Below are 13,306 nucleotides of genomic sequence, written 5' to 3' on the forward strand. Positions count from 1 at the left end.
CTCGCATGCTTTTTTTTTTTTTTTTTTTAGTGCAATCTGATGTTTTGCTTGGTCCGTTAGTGAAACAGGAAATATGGAAATATCCTTCAGTTGATTAATTACTCTGTCATCTTTTCTTTCTAGAATATTCTTTGTTTTACTCACGGAATAGCAAGTTCAATTGTGCCTTTGTTTCCTGATCCAAACAAGCCTGTATTTTTCGCTTCACTAGAATTACTGTGTAAGACAAATGAATACTTCTGTAAACTATTGTGTATGTGAATTACATAATTATACTCTATATCTTGTAAGCTATTTTAAGAAAAATTGGAATTTTGACTTCATTTACTGAAACCCAGTATAGCATCAGTCCCTGCTTCACCTGCACCCTACTCACAGGACTGACCTTCCTACATACTTGCCCTGGCCCCAGCTAGTGCTTATTCTCATCTCTACATCAAACATCTCTACCTGATAGCTTATCAAAGGAGCTGTGAGGGATGTGTCCCTGTGCTATTTCCCTGGTAACTGATGAGCCACCTGACGTCAGCTCCCCTATAGGTGCTAATCTGCCCCTTCCCGTAGTACCAAAACCTCCTATCTCCATGTCCTGCCATCCTGCTACCTGTTATCTACAGCACACATTGGGGTGTCGCTCCAGGACCTTGCTTCAGATGTGTAAGATCCCCCATCTGTTAAACCATTGATGTCTCTATCACTGACTCTGAGCTCTTCGATCTTGAGTTTGGGCAAGTACAGGGCTTGGCAGGCCCATGGGGTGCAGCCCAGCGCCCAGCTTCTCCCACCTCCTTTGTTGGAAGCAGTGGAAAGCAGTTCCCTACATTGATAAGTTCTTTTTTTTTTTTTTAATGTTTATTTACATAGTTATTTGACTGCTCCAGGTCTTAGTTGTGGCATGTGGGATCCAGTTCACTGACCAGGGATCGGGCCCCTTGCACTGGGAACTCGGAATCTTAGCCACTGGACCAGCAAGAAAGTCTCCAGTGATATGTTCTGATTTATATTACACCAAAACTTACTTTTAGCTCAGTCACAGTATAATAGGTCTGTGTTTAGTTTCGTAAAGGTTATTTTACAGGCCTTTTTATCCTTCTCTGCATTCCCCAAAGATATTAAATTGTATTATCTGTGCTGGATTTTTTAAATATGAAATTCTGAAAATCAAAGCTCTCTACAGTAGATTTTGATTGTATTCAACAATGCTTTGGGGAGTTGATTTTCCATTATCTTTTACACTTGGCTGTGCCTCAGTTACTGTCAGTGGGATGTGGTGGTGGTGATTTTGCCCCCTGGGGGACATCTGGTAATGCCTGGAGACATCTCTGCTTGTTCCAACTGGATAAGAGTGGGGCATTGGCATCACACGCCAAAGGATTATCTGGTCCAAAATGTCAGTAGTGCTGAGGTTGGGAAACCCTGATGCTCTAGATGGTTTTGCCTTCTTTACAAGATATTGTGAGTTAACTTGTCATGTCAGTAGCCTTCTCAAACATAGTGCTCAAATAATCTCTTAAATAGTACAAAAGTTGAGCTTCTCATGGCCAGCTTTTCTGGTATGTAAAATGAAAAGTACAGTCATGTTTTAGATGAAAAAATTGAGCTCAAAACAAGATCGAATAGTGTTATATATTACTAGATACATCACTGGGCCAACATGGGTAAATGGTCGCCTTCTTCCAGAACAGTTGGAGAAAGATGAACTAAAATACTTGTGTTTATGTATTTTAATAGCTTGGCCAGATAGTCTAAGCTTGGTAAAGAAAACCTTATATGTTAGTATCTGTCCTTGTGAATGGAAACCACACAAGCTCACACAAGTTTGTGATGGCGTGGAGATGCTACACTGAAATGGATACGTTATACATTGTGCCTTGGGGTTGATTCTCATGTCTTACTCTTTCACAGAGTATAGGGAGATAGTTCTTACATAGGGAGTCATTCTAATTTGTCTGAGTGCTAGGAGAAACTCCCATAGTTTTGCATCAAGCATTTATTAAATAAGGTTGATTTAGTTGTCTCCTATAATTTTATTTGGGTTTGTCTTTTTCAGTAGCTTGTAGGAATTTAGAAAATCTAATATAGCCAAGAATGAAAGAGGAGACTTCAAGTTTCTGCATCTGTTTTTCCGAGGTGAGGTGTATTAAACAAATGAACTTTCCTTGTATTGGCCAGCTGATGCATGTTGAAGGGTCAGGGTTACAGTAGAGTATTGTCTAGCGAGGGAAGATACTGATGGATAGAATCTTTGGATACCTCACCCGGAGTCTACGGCATCTTCATCCTTTTCATTATAAGTCCTCCATGATTGACTATAGCGCACATTTTCGATAAGGAAGCACCACCTTTCCTGACAATAGGAAGTAAAGATCAGAAATGTTACTAGGGGACTTTGTCATGGATGAAGCTATTACAGCAAGTGGTCTAATGCTTCCAGTCTGGAGAGGCATCCAGGCTGGGCCTTTTATTAAATACTGCCTTAGAGTAAATAGCCTTTTTTATAACTGGTCATATTTTAGATTTGGGCATTATAGCCTCAGAATGAAGAGAATATTGAAGTGTTCCAGGGGCTGGTGCTTCCCAGCAAAAGCACAGAATGTAATATTAGTACTTCTTTTTTATGAACTTGCAAATAACTTGTTTCATCCCCATGGGATCTGAGAGGCTTGTGCTATCTTTCCAATCCTGCCTTTGAATAGAACGTAGTAAAAACTGGAATTGAGGGGTAAAAACATTTTGGACTTGAATCCTGTTTGTTAAACAACACTGAGGAATGTAGGTCTAGAACTGTTGGGTGTTTCTGGTTCAAAGAAAATTTCTTTCGTTCCTTTAACATTGCCATGAATGTCAGTGTAGGCAGTCGCCAAATCACAGATAGCTTAGAATCTACAAACTCAGTTCTCCGTAACAGGAGCACAGAGAGCTAGAAGGTTTAAAATAGATGTCATATGATACCAATTATAACTCAGTGAAATTTTGCAGTCCCAAGAACCTATACAGAGTGTAAGCCAAAATGGAGGACGGTTCTGTTTCCTATGGCTTTAAAAACATTTTTATTACAATGTTTGCTACTTTTTTTTTCTTCAAGCTTTTAATTAAAGTGTTCTTGGCACTCCTAACCCATTTCTATATCGTCAAAGGAAATAGAAAAGAAGCGGCTAGGATAGCAGAAGAGATCTTTGGTGAAATTTCAGGTAAAAATACATGAATTTGTTCCCAATACTTTAAAAGAAACGTCCTAGATAATTCATATGAATAGTATTTCTAGAAGACAAATTTTATTTATACTTTGGCTTTGAGTATTTTATTTATACTTTGGGTTGTTTTAAAAAATTATTAAAGTAGCAAAGGGTGTTGACTGCACCAATTTGTGAAAGATTTTCAGCTTTTCTGCAAGTTAGTAGTTTCATTAGCAGTTACTATTTAAGAAGTAAATAGAATAGTGGCTTTCTAAGAGTATTTTGAGAAACCTCATTTCTACTAACAACAAGATTACTTTATAGGATTATTTTCTTGAATATTTTAATCAAATGTTAGCAATACATTCTAACAAAACTTTCCGCAGGAAATGGACTGACCAGTAAATTTGATTTAAAGCAGCCGTAGGTATGCTGTGTGTCACACACACACACACACACACACACACACACGCTTGTCATTTGCAATTTGAATTGCTTAGCCACTGTGTGTCACACACACACACACACACACACACAGACACACACACACACACACACACACACACGCTTGTCATTTGCAATTTGAATTGCTTAGCCACTTGTCGCTGTCAGGGAAACCCCTTCACTGAATCCATTTATCCCCAACATGGTGCAAAGCACAGCAAACATTATTACAATATGAAATGCCAGCCTTTGGGCAAAACATTTTAAAGTCTCATGCTTTGCAGAATTTAGTCTCTATTTCTTTCAAGAAATGATGCACCTTAATTGTAGGGAGATGGTGCAAAAGTAAATGAATCAGATATTGTTACTATTGGGACTGCCATTTGATAAGAGGAGGATTTATTCATAAACAGAGTTCCTTATTTCCCTGTGTATTTTTAGTGTTTGTAGGGGTTCCAGGATTACCTCATTCTTTATCTAGTATCCATTTCATCTCGCATCCTGGATTCTCTTTTCAAACTAGACTTACGTTGCGTGATTCCAATACACTAGACAACTTTAAGGACACTAGGGAACAACAGCCCTATCCAAAGAGATAAGACCTCCAAAAACAAAGCCTCAGAATGCTTCAATTAACGGGGGAAAATGAGAAGAATCTCGAAGTTTCGGAAAGTGGCAGAAGCCTTGGAGTATGGAAAGAGATTTCTTTTGGGGATTATATTTGTCATACATTTCAGGGAGGTATGTTGCTTTGACTTGGTTTAAAAAAAAAAAAACCTAAAAGTAACTTTAATTTCAAGTTAAGCATAATCTGAAAAGCTATTTTCTAATTTAATTTGTAAATCGAGTCAGGGGCTGTCTAAAAGTTTCCATCACATAGTTTTGATGTTCTCATAGATACATCATCCTCGCAGTTTAAATTAGGTAAAGTCGGACAGTCAATATCAGCAAGAGCATGTTGAAAACATTTTCTTTTGGTGCTCGTGTGCATTATTTCTGCCTTTGTGGTCCTCAGTGAAGTACTCTTTAAAGAAAGGTTTATAATAGTAAAAACCTGGAGCCGTAATACAATTTTCATAAATAAAACTCACTTATTCTTTAGCTCAAATATCTTTACTTGTTGAAGCTCCTAGGATAATATTCATTTAATTTGCAAATGGCATGCATGGTGTTACAAAAGTCAGAAACATGCTTTTCGATGATCACTAACAAGAAGCAATGGATTGAATAGTGCCTGTTAATTTTGCAGTTTATTTCCTTCCTATATACATACATATATATGTGTGTGAGGATGGTGCATTTACTTCTACACATTGCACATATATATAATAGAGAGTATATCCAGATTTGGTAAATAAGGCCTTTTATAATGATGTAGGTGGTAATATGTGAGAAACAGTGGTTTTTACATGATTCCAACAGTTTTTTCTTTTGACACTGTTAATAGTCAGATACTATATATATTTAAAACTAGACATTTTAAAAACCAAGAACAGAATTTTGTCTGAGTGTTCAACTCAGATCAGAAATGGACTTTGCTGCTTGTTGGTCAGACAAATGTTTGTTGGGAAAATATGTGACATTTACTCAGGAAGTCAGCTAATTGACTTACTAAAATCTCAGCCAAAGGTTACCTTTCTTGACTCCCAATAGCGTATTCTGTTTCTGTAAATTATTGTCAGGGCTATCAAAAACATGGAGAGGCAGTAAAAACGTCAGCCAGGACAGAGTTGAGCCTGCCATAGAGCCTAGCACTTTCAGATGCTGTACCTAGCATCACATCCCTCATTTAGTATCATTTTTTGGCTGTAAAATTTTTTGTAAAGTTTTTTTTTTTTTTTAATATTCTGGAGTATATCATTTGATACTTTCTTTGTGGTTTAAACTATTCCATTTGTAAATAAGTCATCAGAGTTGAGTTCAGCTATGGGGTTGGGTGGCGGTTTTTAGTTTTTTCAGGCTTCTTTGTGTAATTTCTCAATAATAGATACATATTTTGGAGTTCGAAAGATTGTTATTGACCCTTGATATTCTCATATCTCCAGCACTGGACGCCTCACCGGCCCCACCTTCAGCCTACAGATATTTCTCTAGACACATTCTCTCGCCTGAGGGACGTGTATGATTTTTCAACCTTTGCTAACTTGGCCAGAACTGAAGCTCTATATTTAGTACAGTAACTTGGTCATCAAACTTGATAAAAATAAAGTGTAGATTCAGGTTGATAATTTGTTATTCACAGCCCTTGAGCCAGACACGTTTCAGGATTCAAGCGTGCAGGGGATACTGAAAGGATTACGCAGTGTGTATACTGGATATTACCACAGCATTCCCAGCAGAGCCTGGAGCTGCCTCCTGCAGTCAAAGGTTTCAATATTTCTATAGTGAAAATATCAATATTCACACTAAGCAAAAATACAGATTAAAAATAATAGGTTGTTAAACCTGAGTCATGACCATGTTTTGCTGCCAGAGGATCTTGGATACAACTGGGGAAAGACTTGGTTTTCAGAATTTTGGGAATTTTACAATCGCAGATAAGAGACGGTGGAATTACACCCTTGGAAAAAAGAATGAATTCTCTTCTAAGTGTTTTGCTTAAAATCAGTTGTCCTTCTTGTTTTTCTAAATTCAAAGGACTGGCTGACCTTGATTTGATGGCCACACCTCTGCCTGACTCATCACCCTGACTTCTTTTTCCTGTCCTTCCCACGTCAATGGTTTTTTTTCCCGCCTTCAGTCCATTTTTGCCCGGCCCCTCCACCTCATCTTGTTCAGTCGGTGCTTGTCTCCTCAAGCCTTGGCCCACCCATCCTCTGAGTGGTTATGTATCACAGTGCCTGCTGGCCGTCCCACGTTGGGACCAACAGTCCTCGGCAGGGCTCTGCCACCCGACCTGTCATCTGCTCAACTCTCTTGACTCCTAATGGGTTCAAAGGAAGCTTCTTTCTGACTCACTACAGAATGATGTTCATTGACAGTAGTTCATCTCTTGACCAAAGCTGAGTGTTCTAGAGAGAGTACATTTTAACTCAGTTGTATTATAATATTTTCGTTAACTGGGGGCATTTCTTATGTCTTTTCTAGTGACTTTTGTTTTCCTTAAAATATTATTTAATTCTATTAGGTTCTTATCTATATTTTGATTCACATCCAAAATTCTTTTGAAATTTTCTTTTTTTGATAAATGCTGTTGGAGAAGATATTCCTTCATATGATTTTGGAACTTGAATAGAGAGAATAAATATTGCTCCATGGGCACTAGAGATGATAACCAGTCAGGCAATTTTTTTTTTTAATGAATAAACCAGTCATCTCAAATACTTGTTGAAATTAGGAAGGGTAAAGTTGCAAAAAATTAATAATTGATTTTTATCTTGAATACCTGGAACTTGGACAACCATATTCCATCTCAACCCATTTTGTTCTTGAAATCTATGGTTTTGGACATTGTCATGAAATTGTTACTCCAAGAGCCTGAGAACCAGAGATATAAATTACATTCTGAGAAAAAGTCAAAGGGGGGAATGAAAAAGTACTTGAACATTTTCCATACACCTCATCAGGAACAAGTAAACATATTGGTAAAGTAAACTTATCTTCAAAATGTGCCCGCGGCCCTGTGACACAGGAAGCCTGCCAAATAACTAAAAATAGACTGCCTCAGAAGTGAAGGGCTGATTCCTACTTCAGCATTCATTTATTTGGAGAGCTTAGATGCATATTTCCTGAAAGAAATGGAAAAACTCTCTAGCTGCCAAATAACTTCTATCCTCAATTTCTCACAATTAGCTCCAATTTGCAAAACAAGAATGATAAGAGCAAGAGACTGTGTGTTGGGAATCAGAAAAACAGAAGAGCCCACCATAGCAGTTTCTGGAAAAGGGTTTTTTGTGAATACCCTTCAAGGTCCTTTGAAGCAAGTGATGGGAAACATAGTGACTGGGAAGGTGACTTCCCTGAGAATGGCATTATTTCCAGTTGGGAAACCGAAATGACTTCTACACTGAAGGCAATCCACTTGATTTATTTCATGTGATTTACAGAAGACGCATACAGCAAAGCATTCCCCACGAGTCAATCTACCAGAAGGATGAGCAGGGTGGAAAAAGCACTAGCTCTTAAAACCAGAAGAGGGTGTGTTCTCAATTCTCAAAACCTTGAATTTCAGTCCTGTTTCTGCCACTTAACCAGAAATAAGATCTGAGGTGGGGCAAAGGGTTTGTTGTACATTTGGACTGTTCCCTCCTGTCTTGAGAGCCTAGGGATGGAGTGTCTAGGAGGAAGCAAGTTTAGATCAGTTGGAGCCAGGAAGGAGGGGAGCCTGGCATTTCACTATAAAGCCGGAAGTCTGTTTAGGCAGGTGAGTCACTGAAGTGCCCCTGTGCTCCTCAACTGGGAGTAAGAGAACTGGAGAGTGTTGAGCAAACAAGCCCAGGATCACTGTTCTCTTTTCCTCCAAGGATCGCAAGGTGGCCTGCAGGCTTGCCTCGGCCTCGCCAGCCTGGGGTGGGAGTTGCGGGCATCAGAGGATGCTGCACGGATGGGGGACATGAGGAGAGGTGGCCAAGGCCAGTGTGTGGGGCAGGGGCCTAGGAGGGAGCCCCAGTGCGGAGAGCTAGCGTGGGAGCCAGGAGCGAGACCTGCCATTGAGGCCCAGTGGGCAAGACTGGCCTCTTCGTCCAGGCCCCCGGGAAGGTGGGTCCCCATCCTCCTCGCCTGTCCCCACCCCCACGGTACCAGAGGAGCTGGCATGTCAAGAAGGAAGTGGGGACCTGTGTGAGAACGTGTTGCCCTTCTTGGGCAGAGAGGTGGCCACCTCTTGCTGAGTGTGGGCAGAGAAGTGGAGATGACAGTTTAAATCGGACTGAGCGGTAGACGGGTGGTTTTGAAATCGCTTTCTTGCAGTAGGATATAAATACAGATAAGTGCACAAACCATGGTGCTTTTGACTCCAAACACCCCAGGTGAGTCTGGCCTCTTTTGTACTTTGTGGAGATGGAATCATGCGGCATATCCTCTTCTGTGGCTGCTTCATCAGCGTGACATTTTAAGAGATTGGTCTAGGCTGTGTGTATGGTGTGGGGCCTGATGAGTAAGAGAAAGTTACTAGAAATAGGTTGAAATCATGGTTAAGATGCCTGCTTCCTAGCAGGAAAGGGGACATCAAAGTCTGCTTGGAGGCAAGTTTTAGATAAGGCCATTTCATGTTGCTATTCTAAGTTAATATTGCTAGAATTATTATAATAGCAAGTTGCTATGTAAATCTTGGTTTTAAGCAAATACTTAAGAGTGCCTTCAGGTGGCTCAAGTTGACTGGTTATTGCTGCTGCTGCTGCTAAGTCGCTTTAGTCATGTCCGACTCTGTGCGACCCCATAGATGGCAGCCCATCAGGCTCTGCCATCCCTGGGATTCTCCAGGCAAGAACACTGGAGTGGGTTGCCATTTCCTTCTCTAATGCATGAAAGTGAAAAGTGAAAGTGAAGTCACTCAGTCGTGTCTGACCCTTCGCGACCCCATGGACTGCAGCCTACCAGGCTCCTCCATCCATGGGATTTTCCAGTCAAGAGTACTGGAGTGGGTTGCCATTGCCTTCTCCGGGTTATTGTTAGGACACAAGAATAACCAAGCCGTGGCTGTGGGTTTGCTTTTTACATTGGCCAGGGCACTGAGTTGCCATCCGTAGGGGAAGACCGCCTGCCAACCCCAGTGCTTGTCCATCTCCGAGTACGATGAGGTGAGGGCGATGCGTTTTATATTGAATGAGATGGAGATGTAGTCAAAGAAAACCAAGGCTGACTATTGAGGATTCTTTGCATATATTATCTCATTATTCCCAGCTTATGCAAATGATCAATGTCCAAAGAGATTTAAAAATCCACTCATCAGCTTAACTGACTCAAGGACAAGCGGAGATAAAAACATTATATATTTTCAGGTTAAATTTTCGGTCTATTTTTCTTATTATAAAAAGCATTCTACATATCAGGAATATGCAATTCACCAGTGATAGATGAGATATATATAAATAGATACACTTTTTATTTTGAAACTAAAGTGGTACAAAGAATTCCCACTTCTCTTTGCCCAGCCTACATTCACATTTACCCAACTGTCCCATTAATAATCCTTGATATAGACAAATATCTGTAGAGAAATAGAGAACCAGATGGGTCACCAGATCCCACATTCAGCCCATAGATATTTCTGTAAGTACTATCTTTTCATATATTGAAAATCACATTTTCATAGCAGTTGATCTAATTGCTCCAATTTCATTACAACCCTGTAGAGCCCATTCTAGCAAAAGGATCCAATCCAGGCACCCATATTATCTTTAGATGTTGTGTCCCATCAGCCTCCTTCAGTCTGGTTACAGGCCAGTTATTTTTGAGAATGTCCCTCGGTTTGAGTTGGTTCTTGGTGTCCTCATAATTAGATACAGGCTATGCATTTTGAGCAGGAATGTTCCAAGCGACATTGTGTTCTTGTTACTGTGTTCCCTCCTGTAGTACGGGATGTGGCTTGTCGCATTCCCTCAAATGGCATACTGTGCCAACTGGTTCCATCACTTCTCAGGTTAACTTTGATCCCCCCAGGCAAGGTGGTGCCTACAGTTTTGTTCAACTGTACACCTACCCTTGTTCCCTTGATAACTAGATAATTATTCTGTGGGGAGAACATTTGAGGCTGATTTTATGATTTCTCCTACGTGTCTTAAGTTGGTGTTCTACTATGAGAAAGAGCTTCCTCTTCTCCCTATTAATATATTTACTTCAGTGAGGCCTTAGAGATTCCCATTTTTGCTTGGATATAATCATGCTTCATTTTTATGCTCAAATTGTGTCCTGTGTTTGGCCAGTGGAATCCCCTTCAAGGCACCTTCTGTACTTTTTGACATTCCCAATCATTCACTGAGCACTTACTTTCTGACAAGATATTTGCAGCCCATCTTATATCTTTCCTGGCTCAGCCTTGGAATCAGCCATTTCTCCAAGGAGTCCTGGTTAGGTTTCCTCACAACACAGACAGTGCTAATCTGTCTGTCTGTCGAGATACGTGTGTATATCTATAGGTATAGATATATTAATATATCTGTAGAGATATAGAGAATCAGATGGGTCACCAGATCCCACATTCAGCCCACAGATATTTCTGTAAGTACTATCTTTTCATATACTGAAAATCCCATTTTCATACCAGTTGCTCTAATTGCTCCAATTTCAATACAACCCTGTAGAGCCCATTCTAGCTTTTCTCCTTTTCATAACCCAAAGGGTTAGAGGAAATAAAAATCTGGTGGGATTTTTTTTTTTTTGTCAAGGTTGCAGATATGGGAAAGTCTGAGTTCTTAGCACCATCAGGATCACCTGGAAAAGGGTGATAAGATAGACCCTTTGTGTTAAATGCAAACTGTGTGACATGCTCAATAATGTACCAAGAACACAGTTATTAGTTGAAGGAAGGCCAAATTTTGCAAACTGGTATGGGTTTTCTTCCAAAACAAATGATTGCCTTTGGCATGTTTCATAGAAGGTTGCTTCTCTAATGCACATTTAAGCAGGTTAGTCATGTTTCTTGACAAGCAATTATAAGAAAAATATACTTGTAAGGCAGTTCTGAGGTGGTTTCTTAGGGCACTACCCTACTCTGTGTACTTATTAATCATACATTTTTGTGAGCACCTAACATCATGGATGTACTTTATCAGCCTACTTAGAGACCAGAGAAACCTGCTAAATACTCTATTACTGTTCCCCCACTTTACAGATCAGGAAATTGAGGTTCGAATGATTTTTGTAACTTGTGCATTTTGCCAGAGATAGTGGTTGAGGCAGGACTTGAACCTAGGCAGTGGGGCTCCACTGGCCCCATGCTTATCCATCACATTTAAACTGCCCACCATAAACTTTTGGAGAATTATGTCATCTGAACAACAACATTCTGCATAATGATAACAGATTGGCTTCATTACCAAAAGGAAAGAATTATCTAGGGGATTTCAAACAAAACCATTTTCCCTGATCCTTTAAGATTCTCCTTTCTGGCATATAGGATATTGAGTCTTAGGGTAGAGGTGAAGGTGGGGCGGGAGGCGGGGGCAGAAGGAAAGTGGGAAAGTTCATGAACCAGCATTGCCCTTCATTGTGCCTATTTGGAGTTACTGGATTCAGTCACTGGGCAGTATTTATTTGAATGAAATGTGTTCCTTATGAAAACTGCCCCCAAAGCCGGAGAGATGGTCTCTGCTCCCTGTCCACGCACAGCGCCACACCCCTGTGTCACCTGAGAGCGGCTGACCGGAACACCTGATGCAGGTGCTAGCTCCCCACCTCTTCCCTCAGACCTCCTCTCCTCACAGTAGGAGGAAGAGTACTCCTGATCTTGACTCTGAGCTTGATGTGTATTTCAGATTGCTGGGCCGATCGGTCTCCACTTCATGAAGCGGCAGCTCAGGGGCGCCTACTGGCCCTGAAAACTTTAATTGCACAAGTAAGTAAATGAAAGACTCGATCCTTTGTGCTTGCGCTATAATCAGGCATTATTCTTAATCGGCTTTAAAGGTAGCAGGGATCTTGCTGGCTCCATCTGGGTCCCAGCACGACCATTCTAGATGGATGTATCCTCCCAACTCACTGTTCCTCCTGCATCCTTTCTTGGGGAACTGGCTGATTTTCTGCCCATTTCCATCCTTCCCCTTCTGGGTCTTTCTTTGCATCATAGAACGTTTCCCCATGAGGCTGACGGAGGATGCTCTCAAACTTACCTTGCACTGACTCACCGTCCATTCTCTCCCATTGTGCCTTAATAATAGCAGCCTTGAAGTTGCATTTATCAGCTATTGCTCTGCAACAAAGTATCTTGAAACATAGTGGCTGAAAAGGACAAACACTTAGATTCTCACGGTGTCTATAGACCAAGGAGCAGCTTACCTGGGTGGTTCTGGCTCCAAGTCTCTTGGCTCCAAATCTCTAAGAGCCAGAACCAAGGTGGTTCAGGCTGCAGAGTGTCAGCCAGGGCTGCAGTCATCTCACAGCTTGACCAGGGGAAGGATCTGGTTCTAACCTCACTTATGAGGTTGTTGGGCATTTTCAATGCCTTGATGCATGGGCCTCACCTTGGGACTGTGTCACGAGATGGTAGCTGGCTTCTTCCATAGACATCATGAGAGACAGCCTAAGAAGGACGTCTCAGTACATAGCCTGTAGCCTATCCCCAGAGTGCCGTCTGATTGCTTCTGCCATATTCTCTTCATTAGCTGGGAGTCAGTAGATCCTGCCCACACCCAAGGGGAGTAGTGTATACAAGTGAGCCAATACCAGGGGGCAGGAGCCATCTTGGTCACTGGGAGCCATCTTAGAGGCTCCCTACCCTGATGATCCACTATTTCAAGAGCAAACATGAAATAGGTCAACAAGTGGGTAGATCTTATTCCTTAGGAAAGATTTATTCAAATTATAGTTACTAAGGCTACTTTATGTATGACTGTATCCCTAGCACTGTGAATAATAAGTATCTGTGAGATGGATGAAAGCATCCACAATCCATTACTTTGTTTTAGAGTCTATGTGTGTACAGAGGAAGTAAGTCATTAGAGCTTTTTTCCCACATCCTAGGTACCACCAAAGCTGGCTTCCTTATTTTGAATTGAAACAGCTGGACACACTGCTCTTTTTCTCTGTAT

At 40.9% G+C, this 13,306-nt stretch overlaps 1 protein-coding gene across 8 annotated transcripts in view; it reads left to right on the forward strand.

Moving 5' to 3' along the window:
* The window catches only part of ASB11 (ankyrin repeat and SOCS box containing 11), a 43,520-nt gene that overhangs the window by 1,989 nt on the left and 28,225 nt on the right, over positions 1 to 13,306 (forward strand). For 5 of the 8 annotated variants that reach the window (XM_081565287.1, XM_081565286.1, XM_081565294.1 and 2 more), the window contains exons 1-2: positions 2,978 to 3,191; positions 12,035 to 12,114. In XM_081565287.1, coding sequence (XP_081421413.1) covers positions 3,011 to 3,191; positions 12,035 to 12,114 — 261 coding nt within the window. In that variant the 5' untranslated portion in view covers positions 2,978 to 3,010. Of the gene's footprint in view, positions 1 to 123; positions 221 to 2,050; positions 2,131 to 2,977; positions 3,192 to 4,170; positions 4,362 to 12,034; positions 12,115 to 13,306 lie in introns of those variants that run through there. The other 3 variants (XM_081565291.1, XM_081565292.1, XM_081565289.1) reach the window with 2 other exon arrangements.

This window comes from Giraffa tippelskirchi, chromosome X (assembly GCF_054371585.1).
Source record: "Giraffa tippelskirchi isolate mGirTip1 chromosome X, T2T-mGirTip1v1.2.pri, whole genome shotgun sequence".
NCBI classification, from domain to species: Eukaryota; Metazoa; Chordata; class Mammalia; order Artiodactyla; family Giraffidae; genus Giraffa; species Giraffa tippelskirchi.